Consider the following 18,206-nt stretch of genomic DNA (forward strand, 5'->3'; position numbering starts at 1 on the left):
TCAGGCTAGACAGCTCAGAAGGCCCCTTCTGACTCACGTTGTTTTTGTGTTTCTAAATTCCAGAAATAACTATTAGCAAGTAGCTATTAAATAAGAAAAAAGTGGCAGCTACACCAGTTTTTCTATTAGGTCTTTATTTGACTAGACTGGTTTCAATAGTATATCTGTGAAACAGTATCATTTTCCCTGAAAGGGCAGAACCGCAGAGTTTTGAACAGTATTGCTTAGACTCTTCCCCAAATTTCCAACTTATTCATATATTCTTCGTAGCTCTTGCAATTCAACACCACCCTCAGTCATAGAATTTTGAAAAATTCGGACCTATTTTTTAAAAAGAAAAAGAAATAAAGTTATAACATTTAATCTGTTACCTCCATTAGTATTATAAACATATTTCTGTACTGCCCCACAGCAAAACTAGAAAGCTTTAGCTTTCACTGTTATCTAACTCCTTTGACAGATCCTTCCCTTCTCTTCCCACTTTGCTGCTTTTCTCATTTTAAAACCATGAATTGTATCCAAACATGTCCTTATACCAGACACTCCTTCCCTTATTACAGTTCCTTCCACTCCACAGGCATGTCCCAAATCTGCTTCAGAGAGAGTTAGGGAATACTGTACAGGTAAAGAAAGGGAGGGAAACTCCTGCTGTGCAAGCAGAAATCTGCTTACATGACAATGGATTTTAGCATGTGCTTGCCTTGACATTTAGCATTCCTTTCTCAAAATGTGAAACAATATATTGAGCAGGACTGCATGTCCCCAGCTAATGCAATTTGCACAAGTGCCAGACTATAGCACCATGACAGAAATAAACTACTCTGCCAACAGGACTGTAACGAGATCCTGAAACATGAGCATAGCATCCACATCTTTTAGGTCAATCAAAGATCAAACCCCCAAAAAGAATCAACTTGCCGAACTAGAACGCTTTTGCCATGGTATTGTAGCCCTGACGTCCACAAAGTTGATTCCCGCTTCGAGACAACGTTGTGCTAGCACACGCCCCACATTCCTACATGCTGTTACACCCGAAGTCTTATGAAGGTACTTCTTTATGGCCCACTCTTTGGTGGAAGCAGAGACTACAATGTGACCACTCCAGTGCTCAACATAGCCCTCCACGTGTCGCTGTGTTCGCTCAAGTCGCAACCTGAATTAGGAGGCAAGAAAATTATCTAGCCAGCATTTTATTTCAGGAAGGTGAAATACCTTTCCATTACTAGTAACAATTTTCTCTATATAGTATTCAACTTTATGCCTTATACTTGCAACTCTTTTTCAGAGCATCTATTCAAAGTGTCTTCTCTGCCTTGTTTCCTTTAAGCCCCAACAAAAATATTACAAATTAGAACAACACTATGAAGATAAAGGTTTGGATTACACTTAATGGAACTCCACTCATAGGATGCTCCTGCTGAAAGGGGATGGGGCAATTCATCAATTCCCTCTACAGCCACCTACACCCCTGAAAATCTGCTCTGTAGGGTTGGGAACTGTCTAGAACAATGTGGGAGGTTGCAAGGAAAATAAACAAAAATTTCTTCCAATGGATCAGATTCCAGTTCATGAGTATAAGGACAATACAGGATCCAAGATCAAGTCATGTAGCACAGGTACCCCTCTAGAACACTACATATGTGTAATTCAAATTTGGTCATATTCATCCCTTATTACTCCTTCCACTGTTACCATCTTCATCCTACTTTCTAGGTTTTGACAGAACCTAAAAAGCTTTGTTAATATTGTGCTGTTTGAGGCAATGACCTTACTTCTGCTTGAATTATTTTACAGTAACACATACATTGATGGCACTGTTGTGCTTTTAGGACTTATAAAGGACAATTAATTATATAGCAGTTTGGATATTTAAAAACCTTTTACCTGCCAGTAAACTATTTATAACTGATTAATGCACTTAAAACCAAGGATATTCTCAAAATTATTTTAGGTTCAATCTTTGGCTTTCTACTGATAAAGATTAGCAAGGGGAAAATATTGTTAAGTTTAAAAATATGAGCTCTCACTAACGCATAGCTTGAAAATATACAATTTTGCATAAAACAAAAATAATCATATATTAGTCTAAAAGTGAGCATTTTGATAGCTATTCAGCATTTTATGGATTGTTTTAAAATGTTCAGAGAGCTTCAGCTGTTGGGACATATAGAAATGAAATAGATAATGCTCTAATCACAACTTGCTGTCAAAGATGTCTAGTATTAATAATCTTAAAGATAGCATTCATCCAAGTACAGTTTCCTATTCAGTTCTATATAGGTCGTTCAGATAAAGCAGGCTGGTGAGCTTCTAGATCAGGGATAGGGAACATGTGGCTCTCCAGATATTGTTAGATTGCAACTTTCATTATCCCTTACCGATTACTATGCTGGTTCAAGTTGATGCGAGCTGCAGTCCAACGGCACCTGGAGGGCTGCACATTTCCCAGCATTACTCAAAATAGTAAGACATTACTCCATTCCAAAATTGGAGCAGACTTATACAATTTCTGTGCAGAGATTCTCATTGCAAATATAATCTACTGCCCCATAAAGTAGAAATTGTCCCACAGTCTTAACTTATAAAAATACAAAAAACCCCCTTTCTCAAACTTTGGTAAAATGCTATTCAAATTTCTGCAGGTTCTGCTATCCTTTCTATTTTTATCCCTTACCTATTCCAATACTCGTGTGTTGGCCATGTAGTATGCCACCCTCGTTCTTTCCTTGCTACAGCCAGCTGTTCCAAGTTACGTGGATTCCGGTTAGTGAAATCAGGGGCAACAATGTCATTTTCTGCTGTATCCACTTCGTCCTCAACAGAATGTGTGGAACTTGGAATGTTAGAACTAATTCTACTCACTGCAGCAGAATAAAGAAAAATTACTGACATGTATTGTTAGATGTTGAGAGCAACCCAATGCCTAGATGAATTTTCAGTATAAAAAGTAGGAAAATTGAGCATTACTATCAGTAGTTTCATCTGTAGAGACCAATTTTCTAGAGATTTTCCTGCATGTACACATGAAAATTTAACATAATCTTATCTTGCTCAGTGGTGATAAAGGATGGTTGTCACATCTTTCCAAAGGCATCCTGGCAGTCAAGATGCATCTTAGTATGAGCAGTTTGTGTTCCACTGAAACCTTTGGACCTTATCTGAATATATGTAAGATTATACTGTAAATCTAGTCAGATTTACAGTCTGACCCAAATGTGTTATTTCTACCAAGTTCACATTTAATACACACCAAGTGCCCTCATTCATCAGACACTGTATTTGATGGGGCATTGTCCTTTGGAGAGATTATGGGGATGCCTCTAACATATGTTGTTTTGTTTTGCACAACTGTATACATATCTATGTAGTCAGAGAAGTTCCATCAACTTCAATAGAACCTTACCCCACAGCAAGTGGGTATAAGTTTTGCAACCAAAGACCTGATGTTCTTTAGATTTCATTTCTCTCCCTGACTGTCTAAAAGTTAAAATACACCTAAGATGAAATCTACACATAACTAGGAGGGGCATCTGTAATAGTGAGATTTAACCCCTGGAAGGATATCCAAACCACATTAACATGAAAAAACATTTGATAACACTTTGCAAATAACTTTTAAACACAAATTGGCATAGCCTTCGATACTGTGTAATAGTGGGAGGCTGAAGCAGTTCCCACAATGAGGTTTGCAAAAATAGTGCAGCAAGTGCAAACAGACCACTCCTATTTTCTTCAGGAAAAGTTGAAGGGTATGTGACTTCCTTGTGTGTATGCATGCTGCAGTCATATACATTTTAAAATGCATAGGATTGCATTGTTAAAAGGAAAGCATTTTATAGGCATCTGTATTCACCTTTTTTTAGTTCTCCAAATGTTTTAAGAGCAGTTGTTCTAATGGCTGGCATCTGAGTTTTTATTCCAAAGCAATGGTAAATATGTTTAGGATTGGGCTACTAAAATGTCACCTTACTAAAACGATTTATTGGGAAGTAAGTTCAACAGAAATAGATTTAAGACTGGGTTGTTCAAGCACGCACACACAAACACGCATCGCCTCTCGCTCATTTGAAGGGGTGGGGGAGTTGCACGGTTTTTCTTTCGTTATTTGTTTCCCGCGTCTTTCTGCCCAGGCCCAAAACCTGGGGGCTCCTCACCTTGACCAGGTCCCCCAAATCCCCTTGCCGTGATCCCCAGCTGCAAAATCGATCTCCTCAAAGCCATCTTTACTCGAGACATTCAGTAACGGACAGCACCATATCTACAAGAAACTGTGTACCGCCATCTTTACTAGGGGAGGCAGAGCGCTTCCTTCCACCTGCCTACTGAACTTCCGACGGTTTCCATGCGAATACAAGTCATAGGAGGAGCAACATTTATTTCCGCCCTAGGAAAAAATGGCAGCGCCCCCCCCCCCCACGTCTCAAAGTATATAAGCCTGTTTCGAATTGGTTGTCCCAAGTGATCCCTCCTCTTTTCTAGAACGTTCTTATGAAGTAGCATTTCAAGAGGAATGAATGAAAGAATAGCTTATTTTGAACTAACGCTGGCTGGCCGGGAGGCCGGCCCCCCTCGTTTCCAACAGTGCTTTCTTAGAAACAGAAAAATCTAGTTTATGTAGCTATGCTTGAATATCAAAATGCATGCCCCATCCAACAAATCGGTGCAGCGAGGGCAAGAGAGCCCGTTTATTCTTACTACGGCCTTACTTCGTGGGGGGAAAAAATACTTGCTTTTAATTGTCAGGCATTTCAAGCCGCAACTTGTGCTTTCAAATTTCTATCTGCACTTGACCTTTAAGCGTTATTTTGTACACAGAATTTTGGTTCGACAACCCAAGAACACTAGTTGCTAAATAACGGGTTTTACTCGCATTGTAATTTGCATAGGCAAAACTTTTTAAATGCTATTAAAAATAATTGAATTTCTTAGAGCGCAATCATGTAACTATCCTAAAGGTTCCAGAGTAGATTTTTCTGAGCATGCATTTGAGTGGATTTTAAGTCATCTTTCTCAAAAATCCAAGGCGATTTGCGAACAGATTAAAAACAACAAAATAGAATGCTAGCCGAGCCACTAAAATGTGACTGTTTCACACGAAATAAAGTCTGAATAAGAAAGTAGACTGTTCTATCTGGGAAGAAACTGCGAATCATAACGGCAGTAAAATCTCCAGACTTCTAGGGCAGCTATTGGAACTGCTCCGCAGTTAAACGGCTTCTCTCCCATAAGAACCAGAAAATGCCTATACAATGAAATGCCTCTCTTAATTTTTCTTGTTTCTACGGATATGACCGAAATCAACAGAAGTGAGGATTCATATCCACCAGTCTCTTCCTATGTTCCAGACTGAGCCGGATCCTTTATTGGGTGGTGCCATATATATATATCCCCGTTAGCTCGAATATCACAAGCTTTCCATAATAGTGACAAACCCAGAAAAGGAAAACCTTTTAACCTACAAAAGGCGAACTACCGGAAGTCGAGTTGACCAGAGTGCACTTTTATTCAGTCCAAGCACCCCCTCTCCGCCCGTTCCAGCAGCCGCACTCCACCCAACCAAGGCACGAGCCCTTCCTAGCTCCATGCCGTTTTCTAGAACCTTACAGAACAAATTTAAACGCTTCTCCCAGCCCATTTGTTGCTGCGCAACCGAGTGTGGAGGAGAGCGCAGAGAAGTTCATTCGTCGCCCAAGGTCCAATCACCATCAGAGACATAAACTCGTTATCGGTAGAGCTTCCGTCCGGCACTTGGATTGGTTAACTTTCTTTTGCGTTACGTCTGTTGCCATACTGATCTCCCGCTTCCCTATCTTGGTCAAGCCATAGTGCTTTTACTATGCTCCTGACCTCTCTACAGGCGCCATTTTGAGAGGCAGGACTACCCACAAGGCATTGCTTCGTCCCCACACCCCGTGCTCGCAAGAGCGCGCACGTTGCTTCCTCGGTCTCTTTGTTCGGAAAAGATGGCGTTTGAAGGGCCTTTGGCGGTCTTGGGAGAGCGGAACACCGGCGAGAATGTCCGCACGCAGAATGGTAAAAACCAACTCGCCTCCCGGTCGTTTTGACCGCGAGGCCCTGACTCCCTGGAGGCTTACTGCCTCTTCCTCCGGCGCGTGGGTTCAGTTGGGTGCGCGTGCGCGTGGTAAAAATCAGGCGGCTTTTCGGCTATACGTGTTGATGGCTGTCTGTTAACGGGCACGCGTGCTGTCAGTATGGCGTTTAGAATGGGCAGAGTTCCACTGTCCCGAGCTGATGGAGGAAGTCAAATCGTTTTCGATATTAATTCTTTTAAGCTTGCAATGGGGTGGGTGAGGAGCGAAAAGCAGAGACGAGGATCTATAGGTTCCTACCAGAAGCAGCGCACGAGTGATTCCTCGCTGAGCCTGTCACATTTACCACGCAAAGCAGTATAGACTCTGGTCTTATACTGTGTTGCAACTGTGGCTCCCAATGTCTGTACAGCATCCTTGCAGTAATTCACCCTTTCTCTGCCTGGTGGAATTTTTCAGTCTGTTGTTCGTGTTGGTTGATGGTAGAGTGAGGTGGGGGATGGGCATATTGCTTCCTTATGTAGCGCTTGTAATTTGGAGGCCTTTCTATAGAAAAACGCGATTGGAAAGTATTTTTTTAAACAAATTTAGAAACTGGACTACAAAAAACTCATTTCATTTTACAGCACATAGTTAAACTATGGAGGTCATAGGAGGCTGGATAGGAAGCCCTTCCCATGCTGCTGTAACTGATTTGCACATTAAACCATGCTGTTAATATGGAATAAATATATGTTTGCCATGGTTTGAGGAAGATTCTTTTTCTGTATTAAATATAGGAATATGATACTGCAAAGACAGCAGTAAATTGTAGGACCAGTTCAAATTGCATCTTCGTATTTCAGTGCAGGAAACCTTGGGACCTATTACACATAGGACCTGGGCCTTCATAAGTAAATGGCTACACAAACAAGTTCTGGTAGTGCAATCTGTTTATTATGAAAAAGGTCAGTGGATCATTTGGGCAAGAACTTACACACAAAGGGCTTGATTTAAACTAGAGGTTAACTGCACAAATCTTGTTTCCGCACTCACCCATTGGTTAAACTCATGCCAGAGTGCACTTTGAACTAGAATGTAGTTAAACCTTTAATTTCTAACTGTTGATTTTCTTAATAGTATTTGCTTTCTCTAAATGGTAATATATACATCTATTTTTAAACCTGTGTTAGTAAAGTTATAGTTCTAAGAAAAATTTGGCTCCCTTTTTGAGGAAACTCTGTTTTGTTGAAATAGTTATGGCCGCTGCTTCTATTGCCAACATCGTGAAGAGTTCTCTGGGTCCAGTTGGTTTGGATAAAATGTTGGTGGATGACATTGGTGTAAGTACACATTATTTGTTATGCATAGTTTCTAATAGGAAATTGTTCACTTCAACCAACTGAAATATGTTAATACAAAGCAAAAGGGGGAAAACTATGTATTTTCCTTAAGGTGCTCAACCTGTGCATAAATCCAAATGGTTTGTGTTGGTAAGGATAATTTTAAAGTCATGAGTATAGTGAAGAGTTACTATTTTACAGCCTGATCCTTTGCATGTATACTCTGTTGCACCTCCTACTATTTGGGGGATTCAGTCTCAGGTAAGTGTCCATAGAAATGTAGCCTGAATACTTTCAGGAAAAGTTTCATAAACCTTTAATTTGATATTTGTCTGTCTTATAGAATCACTCCATTTACCAATCAAATAATATTTCTTGCCAAAACAAGGGCTTCATTTAAACAATGATGGAATAAATAAATATGTTAAGAGAAACCATTCTCAGCAGCTTTGCAATAAGTGTAAATGCCTTCTAGGTTTGGGTGAGTTAAAAAAAGGTGGCAAGAGTGGAGCAGTAAATCAATCGTTTGGCTCACCATGGTGACCATGGTGCTGCTACATGGCAAATAGGCCTGTTTGTATTCCAGTTTTAAAGCTATAGAGGTGGGCAGGGATTAGTCCCAGTGGAGCTCTGTGAAGCTCTCCCTGCTCCTTCTGTACCCCCTCCACCTCCAACATAGGAAAAGAAGGCTGTGGTTCTTTGGCCATTGTGTGGTTAAAATGTCTGCACGAAAGCCATGCTAGCAATCTCCGCTGGAGCAGAAGAGGAGTTGACTGCTGCTGGCTGGATGGCAATGATTTGAGTATTAGCAACATTAGCCAAAGTTGATGTTTTCCGTTTTGCTTTCCTACAGAAAAAAGAGGTGGAACGAGGGTTGGATGTTTATTCAGAACCTTGCCACCAAACATCAGCCAAAACTTGCATTCTCCCTGACAGTATCTCCTATGAGAAAGGGTGACAGGAGCATTTGGGGAGTATTGTTGTGCAGAGTCATTTGGGAGATGAGCAGTAACCTAGTACCCACAAGTTTTGGTTATTGTCCTACCAAGAAAATACATCCTACTATCTTTAAATCCCCTTCTTTTGTATGTTTTCTCAGACATATTGCAGTCTTGGCTCCTGAAGTGAAGTAAGAGTAGTGTGAATAGCCAGCAAACACCAAAGGACTAAGAAATGGGTATCTGTACAATCAAAAACAATAGTTTTAGTTTAGTAGTATCAGCAATCCATTCTTGATCAGGGGCAGCTGTCACTTGCATGACAGTGATTGAATATTACTGAGTATTTTTATTTAGATGTTTTATTTCTTCATCAGAGTAAATGTTAAGCTGCATGAGTAATTTTTGTGTGTTTGAAATACTAGGATGTGACCATTACAAATGATGGTGCAACCATTTTGAAGTTGCTGGAGGTAGAACATCCTGCTGCAAAAGTTCTGTGTGAACTAGCTGAACTGCAAGATAAAGAAGTTGGAGATGGGACCACATCTGTGGTATGTAGATTCCAGTGCACTGCATTATAAAGATTTTACTGTCTACACTATCATAATCAGACCAGCTTTGCAATCTAATTATTTTAAAGCCTATCACTTCATGTGAAATTATTTTGTACCTGTGTAAATGAAAACTGAAGTATGAGCTATATATCTGATGAATGCAAATAACTAGGATTAATACTAGCTTAGTCAGTGGTTAAAATTCAAGAATTCCAACTAAGCATGTATGTATGTTGATGCTCTGATATATTATTTAAGTAACATTTAAATAAAAGATCCAAAGATTATTTGAATTTACTAATTACACTGGAGGAGAACCCTTCCCATTTGACTACCACCTATTTGCTTTACAAAATAAGTGGCTATGCTTATGGGATAAAGAAATGACTGCCATAGTCTGAAGGAGAAGACTTACAATATCTTTTTCCTATATGAAATGGCAGAACATACTACAGTGGTACCTCGACTCACGAGCGCCTCAGTTCACAACCAAATCGGGTCGCGAACAGAAATTTCAGAAGAATTTTGTACCAGGTCATGAACTCTGCATTGGGTGGCGATCGTGATTGCGCCTGTCTTCCCTGCACGATCATGCTCTGGGGGAGGTGGGGAGATGGCCGCAGTCGCGCTTATGCAGGGAAAATGGGAGCGATCGTGGCCATTCCCCCCCGCCCCCCCCCCATGAGCATGATCACTATCGCACAATTGTGGTTTGGACTCTCCCTCCAAACAATAACCTCCCCCCACCTAGGTTAGTGTTCTCTACTGTACTGTACTTTTTTCTTTATCACTTTGTTTCAAATTTTTGTGATTTAAAAAATATTTACAGAACAGATTAATCTTATTTACATTAAACCTTATGGGGGAATTTGACTTGGCTCATGACCAAAGTCCTGGAATGGATTAAGTTCAAGAACTGAGGTACCACTGTATTTACACAGTTTAGCAAGTTTGTAGCCTAGATTCAAAGAAGCAATGCTGTTAACACTTTTCTGTTTGAAAGTGCAATAATTTCTGCCAAGTTGATGTACTTGGAGTAGGCAAATTGATACGCTGTAAGGGGAGGGTGCACCTCACGGATGGAGTAATTTACGGGTAAGAAGGAAGAATGATGCTTTCAGGACTGAATTGGCAAATCTGCATTTGTATTTCACACACACCTGTGTATTCTTTCCTTTACTCTGAAATATGCCTTTTCTTATTGGTGCACAATAACTTTATTTATTTATTTATTTATTTAAAACATTTCTATGCCGCCCCCATCGCACCAAAGCCTCGGGGCGGCTCACAACAAAAACAAACAAAATCATACAAAAATTTATACACTAAAATTATTAAAACCCGGTGCATCTCGGCTTAAAATTTTTTTAAAATCCTAAATAATAAATTAACACTTAAAATAAGTTTTAAATAAAAAGGTCTTAGCGTGGCGCTGAAAAACAAATAACAACGGCGCCAGGCGGACCTCTCCGGGGAGCGCATTCTATAGGTGGGGTGCTACCGCAGAGAAAGCCCTCCTCCGGGTACTCACCCTCCTAATATCATTCACAGAGGGTTCCCGGAGAAGGGCATCTGTTGCTGATCTCAAGGGGCGGGAGGGCATATATGGACGCAAGTGTTTCTTTAGATACCCAGGGCCCAAGCCGTTGAGGGCTTTATAGGTCATAACCAACACCTTGAATTGGGCCCGGACTTCAATCAGAAGCCAGTGGAGCTGATGGAGAACTGGGGTTATATGAGAACAACGCCCAGACACAGAGTGGTCAAATTTTCATACAGGCACAGAAGAGGACCTTTCTCTTCCCAATCCACTGCTTTAGTAATAGCCACCAGAAGAAAACAGGTGGACGTAACAATATGGGGAACTTATGTTCCTTTCTGGCAGACAGGGAAAACTAAAATGAGGCCACTGCTCTGTTAGCAATCAGTGGTACCAGCTAGGATTTATTTGGAAAAGCAATCTCCACTTGTTAAGAGTGGTGTCTTCTGCAGCAACAGGTCCAACAAATCATTTAGGGCGTCAGCCCAGTAGCTGCTCTTTTCACAGCAAGAAGCATCTCCTGAGCCACCTACCCCAAATACTCTTATCCCTGAAAGCCTGTTAGAGCCTACCCATATTCCATATCCATATTCTAATTCTGTTGCATCATTACCATTTGATGTTAGAATTAGACCAAAACCAGGCTGGAAGACAAATAGGGTTATTGGTGTTGATCAGGGTTGTTAAATGGACCTGAAAATAAACTATATAACCTTTTTGAAGAAAGTTGTTAGTACTAGTGTGGTGGGAAGGTCAACTTTTCTTCACTGTTGGAGGTCTGCTGGGTTTGTTTTTCCTTCAGTAGAGAGAAGGTATCAGCAGTCTATGCACCAACACCTTTCTTGAGAACATCTTGACAGCAACTGGGTGTCTCTGTGTTAGACACTACAATATGGAGAGGTTTGCTTCTTCTGAGGCTTTTTACAGTGAATGGATATGCCAATATATAATACAAACCTTAAGAATTCTCCCCTACTTACCTTGAATAGTCTATTCAAGAATAAAACTGCATTTGGACAGCTTATGCAAAGTTAAATTCCTCAACTAAAAAGGGGGAAAGTCTTACTGTGGTGTCTTCCTTTTCCATGGATGGAAGGTATTTCTGTGCTTACTGGCAGTAGCAATATCATTGAGGAGATATAAGTAGGGTGGCTTCCCCACCCACTACTAAGGTAGTTTAGTGTTTTTTGCATTATAGAGTTTCTGTTCGCTTGGTGGTTCTTTCCCCCTTTTGTTGGGTGGAGCCCCCACGGTTGGCTTAGTCTGGTCACTCAGTTTGGTCAATCAGGCAGTTATTTGCCTGATTTTCTCCAAAGCCATATCTTGTTCTTCACTGTTTAAGATCCTGGAACAGTGTGGGCAGACTCAATCTGCTTTCTGTTCTCATTACATTTATGCCATGAACATGCTGCAATTTTATCACAGAATAACTTATATAGTATTAGATCATATATCTTTTCTTTCTAACAGGTAATTCTTGCTGCAGAGCTTTTGAAGAATGCAGATGAGTTGGTTAAACAGAAAATTCATCCCACTTCTGTCATTAGTGGATATCGTCTTGCTTGCAAGTAAGACGTCTTTTTAACAGCAGTATTTGTACTGACAAGCAGCGTAAGACTTTCCTAATACCGTTTCATGAATTTAAGATGCAAAATGTAGGGCAGTGAACTGAATAGTTTGGATTCACTGATCTGAGAACAGATGACAGCAGGAAATCAAATATCTGATTGCATCCTTCTTGGCACAGAATGGACCACACTGGCTGCCCTCTGAGGTCAGGAAAGTAACCTCAAAGAAGGGGAAAATAGCATTTTAATGGGCAGGGAGAAGAAAATACTGGAGAAGCCAGGATGCAAGTTATCCTGAGACCTCTCTAGCCTGCTTTCCTGTCCCTCTGAAGTGCCTCACATAGGCAAAAGGGCCCACCTAGCAAATACATGAGGTAAGGGAGTTCAAGGAGGTGGATATTGCCTCTGATGTGCCTTCTGCTCTGCCCACAATGATTGAAAGTCTTCCAAATTCAGGGATTCAGGATCACTGACAGTGTAGCACTTTGGATGTCAATTTGTTATTTGGAGGTAGCATGTAATTTAAATAATAACAATTATTGTTCTACTTTTATGCCGCAAGAATATGAAATACTTAACATATGATTAAAATAAGGTCTGTAAATACACACAGCATTGAGAGTATTGCAAAGTAAATTCTACTATCCCAATAAGGTATATTTTCTGTTCAACAGGGAGGCAGTTCGTTACATCAATGAGAATTTGGTTATTAACTCAGATGAACTGGGCAGAGATTGCCTTATTAATGCAGCTAAAACATCAATGTCTTCCAAAATCATAGGAATGTATCCTTTCCGTTTATGGTGATAAAGTTTCCATTGAATATTAAGTTTTGTGTATTGCATTTTGGAAATATGGGGAAATGCATAACAGATGGTTAATTCCTAGTACAATGAATGTCTTTTCAGGGAATGGTCATGGGTAAAAAACATTAGACTTTTCTATTACAAAGCCCTCTTCCAAAGATTTGTAATGTTATTTTAATGAGATGCATGCAGACATGTTCCTGCTTATATTCACCTTAACAGTGTGGTTATAGTGACAGTGACTTTTTTGCCAACATGGTAGTGGATGCTGCACTTGCAGTTAAATACACTGATCAGAAGGGGCAAGCCCGTTATCCCATCAACTCCATTAATGTTTTGAAGGCACATGGACGCAGTCAGAAGGAAAGCATTCTTATAAATGGCTATGCATTGAACTGTGTTGTGGGTTCCCAAGGTGAGTTCAGTCTTATTGAACAAAGCTTTGTATGGATGTGCTAAATTGGTGTCTGGTTCTGACAATGGACTGGCTGAGCGCTAACAAACTGAAGCTCAGTCCAAACAAGATGCTTTTAGTGGGAGGCTCCTTTGAGCAGATGGTCTTGCACTCCTTGGAAGGAGCAGGTTTGTAGCTTGGGCATGCTCCTTCAGCCATCTTTGTCACTCAGGGCTCAGTGGCATCTGTGGCTTCTACCAGCTTCAGCTGGTGGCCCACCTGTACCCCTATCTGGACAGGGACAACCTAGTTTCACTAATCTGCATTCTGGTAATCTCCTAAATCACATTACTGCAATGCAGTCCACATAGGGCTGCCCTTGAAGATAGTTCAGGCTTGTGCAGAATGCAGCAGTCAGATTAATAAGCAAGACCCATAGGTCCAAACATATGAGACCAGTTCAGGCCCTCTTGCACTGGCTATCTGTATGCTTCCAGGCCTAATCCAAGGTGTTGGTTTTAACCTATAAAGCCTTACATGCCAGTGCCTGTTGGAGCACCTCTCCTAACCATGATCTGTGCAGGCACTCTCCTTAACCTCTGGGGCCTTCCTCCAAATGCCAATTAGGAGGGAAATTGGAGGGTAGCAGTAAAGGGGAGGGCTTTCTCTAGGGTGGCACCCCACCCATGCAACATCCTCCCTGCTATGGCCTGCCTGGCTCCAAACCTGTCATCCTTTTGGCACCAGGTTAAGACAGTCTTTTTTGTTGAAGCCTCTAAATGGACTGGGGCATATAAGCAGAATTTAAGAAAAGAAATCACTAGTGAATAACTTGGTTAGAGGAAATAATAGCACAGGTATTGATTTGAAATACTTTGCATTTTTCAGATGTTGTTAAAGAATCTGAGGTGTGATTTTTATCTGTGTTTTGTTTAGGTATGCCCAAGAGGATAGTTAATGCAAAGATTGCATGTCTTGACTTCAGCTTACAAAAGACTAAAATGAAACTTGGTGTTCAGGTGGTGGTCACAGACCCAGAGAAACTGGACCAGATTAGGCAAAGGTATGCTTTAGGGAGTCTTTTGAACTAAAATTATAGAATGCATTGATTTCAGACAGTTGTAGCAGACCTGCATAAAATTAATGAGTCTAAGAACTTGTCATTTTATTTGGGTATTGAAGCATGTTAAAAAGGACCATAGTTATGTGTGGATTCATAAGAAATATGGCTGCCTTTTCCAAATTGTATATTTGCTTAGCTATAGAAGACAGCTCAGTTCAAGTTTTACTTCTAAGTGTGTCTCTTATTGCTAACTTGGGAGAGATACAAGTCAGTCTACCTTTGTCCCTTCCTCTAATCACAACTTTGAAAGGAAGGATCTAATTAAATCTGGCAATGAGGGCATATCCCTTTCCTCTGCAGGAGAGAAGGGCTGATCTCTTTCCCAGGGGCAGTTGACAGAAAGCTATATGCAACAGGTGAAAGCAAAAATAAGGTGAGAAGAGGTGGGTTTGTTGCCAAAGCTAAGTAATTCTGAGGTGCTCTGTTGAACATTCATGGCTACGGATTGTTTGGAAATATATCATGATTTGACCTGGGCTAGTATTTAGGAAAACAGGAGGCTCATCTAGCATTGCAGCATTTGACTTTTTGCTTCCAGGGAACCCTTTTCTTAGCAATTTATCTCATAAGAAACCTCCATCTATATGTTATTTTAAAGGGCCCTGGGTCATTATGACACATACTACTTCATGTCGGGCTTTGACAAGGCGTATTGGTTTTTATCCATTGCTTTGTGTGATTTGAATGCAAAACATAGAACCCCTTCTTGTGGTTGCACTAAGACCAATAATAGCCAAAAATCTTTCTGTAGAGTTTTTCCATGATTACTTTCACCATACTTACACTGTGGATCCCTTAAAGGATTTCCAAATAATTCTTGGAAAATTATTGTTTCTATTATTTGTTTTTATTATATTCTTGTTCCTTTGAACTGAGTAGGGTGGGATACATATTGATACCCTCACAAATTTTAACTGTAGCATTTTGTATGAAATATCTATGAATATAATTCTTGTCATTTGGGTGGGAATAGGACATGCATTAAATCAGAGCTAGTGTTCCACCCTGTAAGACTTTTCCAAAAAGAATGATTCAGATACATAGCTTTACCAGTAAATTCAGAATTGAGTTTTCTATTGAATCCATGCCTGCTGTCTCATGCAGAGAGGCTGACATCACTAAAGAGAAAATTCAGAAGATTCTGGCTACAGGTGCAAATGTTATTCTGACCACCGGTGGCATTGATGATATGTGTCTGAAATACTTTGGGGATGCTGGTGCCATGGCTGTACGCAGAGTTCTGAAAAGAGACCTTAAACGCATTGCTAAGGCTTCTGGAGGTAATTACAGAATCTTTTCCTGCTAAAACCTGATCCCGTATCTTGCTTATCCTGTTGACAGAAGTGTTAAATTTAGAGAACAGTAATAACACTGATATTTGCTGGACAAACAAAATCAGAATGGTTTTACAGTTGCTTGGTGTAATGAGAAGGGGTAGATTTATGAAACTTGTTAAAACACTTGTGTTTTCTTTAAGCTACTGTTTGTCCTACCCTGGCAAATCTGGAAGGTGAAGAAACTTTTGAAGCATCAATGCTGGGTCAAGCAGAAGAGGTAGTTCAGGAAAGAATTTGCGATGATGAATTAATCTTAATCAAGAAGTAAGGAACCTTCTGTGATATATAAAGTGCTTGCTATATCTTTTGAAATTTTCCCATTTAATTGCTGCCATGCTGTCTTTAAGTAGTGTGAGCAGTTATACGCGTGGGATATATTATCCTTAGTCCTGTAAGTGACCTGTTGAGACACTACATATCTCAGGCATATTGATGGACTTGGACACAATTCAATTGTTGTTAGTTATATAATGAATATCCAGTAACGCCCCTCTGTACATATATACACATACAGCTAACTGGCTTTAGATGGGGACTGAGTGATTGAGAAATATTTCAGGAGGAACCAGCTATCATTTATTTATCTTTCTGAAACAGTACTAAGGCACGGACATCAGCGGCCATTATATTACGAGGAGCAAATGACTTCATGTGTGATGAAATGGAGCGATCCTTGCATGATGCCCTTTCTGTTGTCAAAAGAGTGTTAGAGTCTAAGTCTGTGGTCCCTGGTGGTGGTGCAGTTGAGGCTGCACTGTCCATTTACCTAGAAAATTATGCAACTAGCATGGTAAGTGATTAGTTAATGTTTAACATTGTTTCTGTTCATGAAGTTTATTCTAATCTGTTTTGCCAATTCTTGAGGGCTACCATAATGTGCTTATCTGGCTTGAAAATGTTTTCTCCTAAGCATGGACTGGTTCACACATCATAGCAATTTCTTAAGTTAACCTAGAAATTGGAATGGCTGAATGGGAATTTTCAACCATGCTCCTCCTGGGCAACCATCATTGCACTTTTAACTAGCCCTGATTCTGGGTTGTTGAAATGTTTGAACCCAGAACTCAGCACTGCTTAGAGGTTGAATAAACCCCAGGTAGTTATGGGCAGTTGTTTGGATTTCTTTGGGATGTTCAGTTCCTAAATAATCTGGAGTTCTGTGTTTGGAGATAGCACTAACAAATCAGGAGTGGAGATTCCTGCATTGTTTGAGAAAATGGAAGTGGCAAACCTGCACGCTTGCTTCTACACAGCTGCTTTAATTCCTGAGTAAACAGTCCCGGAATTGGCTGTGACATGTGGACCAGATCTGCATATATACCCATCAGAATAAACTTTACTGTAATCTTTCCTATTAAATCAGACTCTAGTGTTATAAAAAATACTGGTATTTTGTAATGCGGTGCTAACTTTAAACTTCAGAAATGTTAATGGAATCTTCCTTTAATTAGGGATCACGTGAACAGCTTGCTATTGCAGAGTTTGCAAGATCTCTCCTAGTTATTCCAAATACTTTAGCAGTCAATGCTGCTCAAGATGCCATAGATCTTGTTGCTAAACTCCGGGCATTTCACAATGAAGCTCAAGTGAATCCAGACCGCAAAAATCTGAAATGGTAGGTTTATATGGGAAAAAAGACTGGAAAGGATTGGTGGGAAAATCAGTGGGTAGTAACTCTTGAAATATTGAGTACTTACTGCACTACATGTTGTTTTTGTTTGTTTTGAAATAAGCAGGGGGTGGGTTATGTACTGGGTCTTGTGATAAAATGGAGATGAAAGGATCTAGAAGTTTTTGTGCTTTGTATCCAGGTTTGAAGTGGGTCATTTTTACAGGGCTAGTCTTTAGTGCTCAAAATATGGTTTAAAATAGCAATTGAAATACACTGTTGTTTTTAAAGGATTGGCCTTGATTTAATCAATGGGAAGCCACGTGACAACAAGCAAGCTGGTGTATATGAGCCTACTATAGTCAAAACAAAGAGTTTGAAGTTTGCAACAGAAGCTGCAATTACTATTCTTCGTATTGATGACCTGATTAAGCTGCAACCTGAAAGTAAAGCTGATAAAGGAGGATGCTATGAAGATGCAGTTCATTCTGGAGCAATTGAAGATTAAATGGGTTTTATTTAACAATACATATAACATTTCCCCTAATCCTGTATTTACTACTGTATGCTCATAAAATCATACTGATTCCTGCTTGACTAGAAAATAAATGGAAAAGGACCACATTTTGTTTTCAGTATTCTAATAAAGTTAAAAGATTGAAGAATGCCTTTGAGGGTTCAGACAGCTAGGTGTGATCATAAACCCAATTCTGGTGATCATCTTGAGTAGTAATACAGCAAGAAATACTAAGAGAATGGAGTGATTATGTCTACATTCAGTGTCACCTAATGTATACTAATAAAGATAAGGCCCGTGGTGGTGAGAGAGTGCAATGAGTTACATCCTGCCTTGGACCCTCCCCAGTGTTTACCATGGAGTGAGAAACCAGCTATATCCTTGTAAGAATATTCTGCCTCTGGCAGAAATGTGGGTATGATCACACTAGCTGATTACTGGCCTT

General features: G+C 40.1%; 2 protein-coding genes and 1 non-coding gene across 3 annotated transcripts; 2 read left to right on the top strand and 1 right to left on the bottom strand.

Annotated features, from left to right (window-relative positions):
* Positions 1-117: 117 nt before the first annotated feature.
* Positions 118-4,328, bottom strand: MRPL18 (mitochondrial ribosomal protein L18). Its single transcript, XM_044421798.1, has 4 exons — positions 4,155-4,328; positions 2,675-2,861; positions 919-1,153; positions 118-321 (listed from the first exon to the last, which is right to left on the bottom strand). The coding sequence occupies exons 1-4, from the start codon at positions 4,234-4,236 to the stop codon at positions 250-252; spliced, it is 576 nt and encodes a 191-aa protein (XP_044277733.1). The 5' UTR covers positions 4,237-4,328; the 3' UTR covers positions 118-249.
* Positions 4,329-5,875: 1,547 nt separating this feature from the next.
* TCP1 (t-complex 1) lies at positions 5,876-17,868 on the top strand. The gene is made up of 12 exons (XM_044421743.1): positions 5,876-6,033; positions 7,287-7,372; positions 8,736-8,864; positions 11,878-11,975; positions 12,650-12,760; positions 13,015-13,196; positions 14,112-14,238; positions 15,403-15,578; positions 15,776-15,899; positions 16,233-16,425; positions 17,087-17,250; positions 17,536-17,868. Exons 1-12 carry the CDS (start codon positions 5,964-5,966, stop codon positions 17,750-17,752), a joined length of 1,677 nt encoding a protein of 558 aa, XP_044277678.1. The 5' UTR covers positions 5,876-5,963; the 3' UTR covers positions 17,753-17,868.
* On the top strand, positions 9,187-9,321 carry LOC123034470. The gene has a single exon (XR_006416763.1). It is a non-coding gene; the product is annotated as a small nucleolar RNA SNORA29 (small nucleolar RNA).
* Positions 17,869-18,206: the final 338 nt, after the last annotated feature.

This window comes from Varanus komodoensis, unplaced genomic scaffold, assembly GCF_004798865.1.
Source record: "Varanus komodoensis strain SLA01 unplaced genomic scaffold, ASM479886v1 scaffold1, whole genome shotgun sequence".
NCBI lineage: Eukaryota > Metazoa > Chordata > Lepidosauria > Squamata > Varanidae > Varanus > Varanus komodoensis.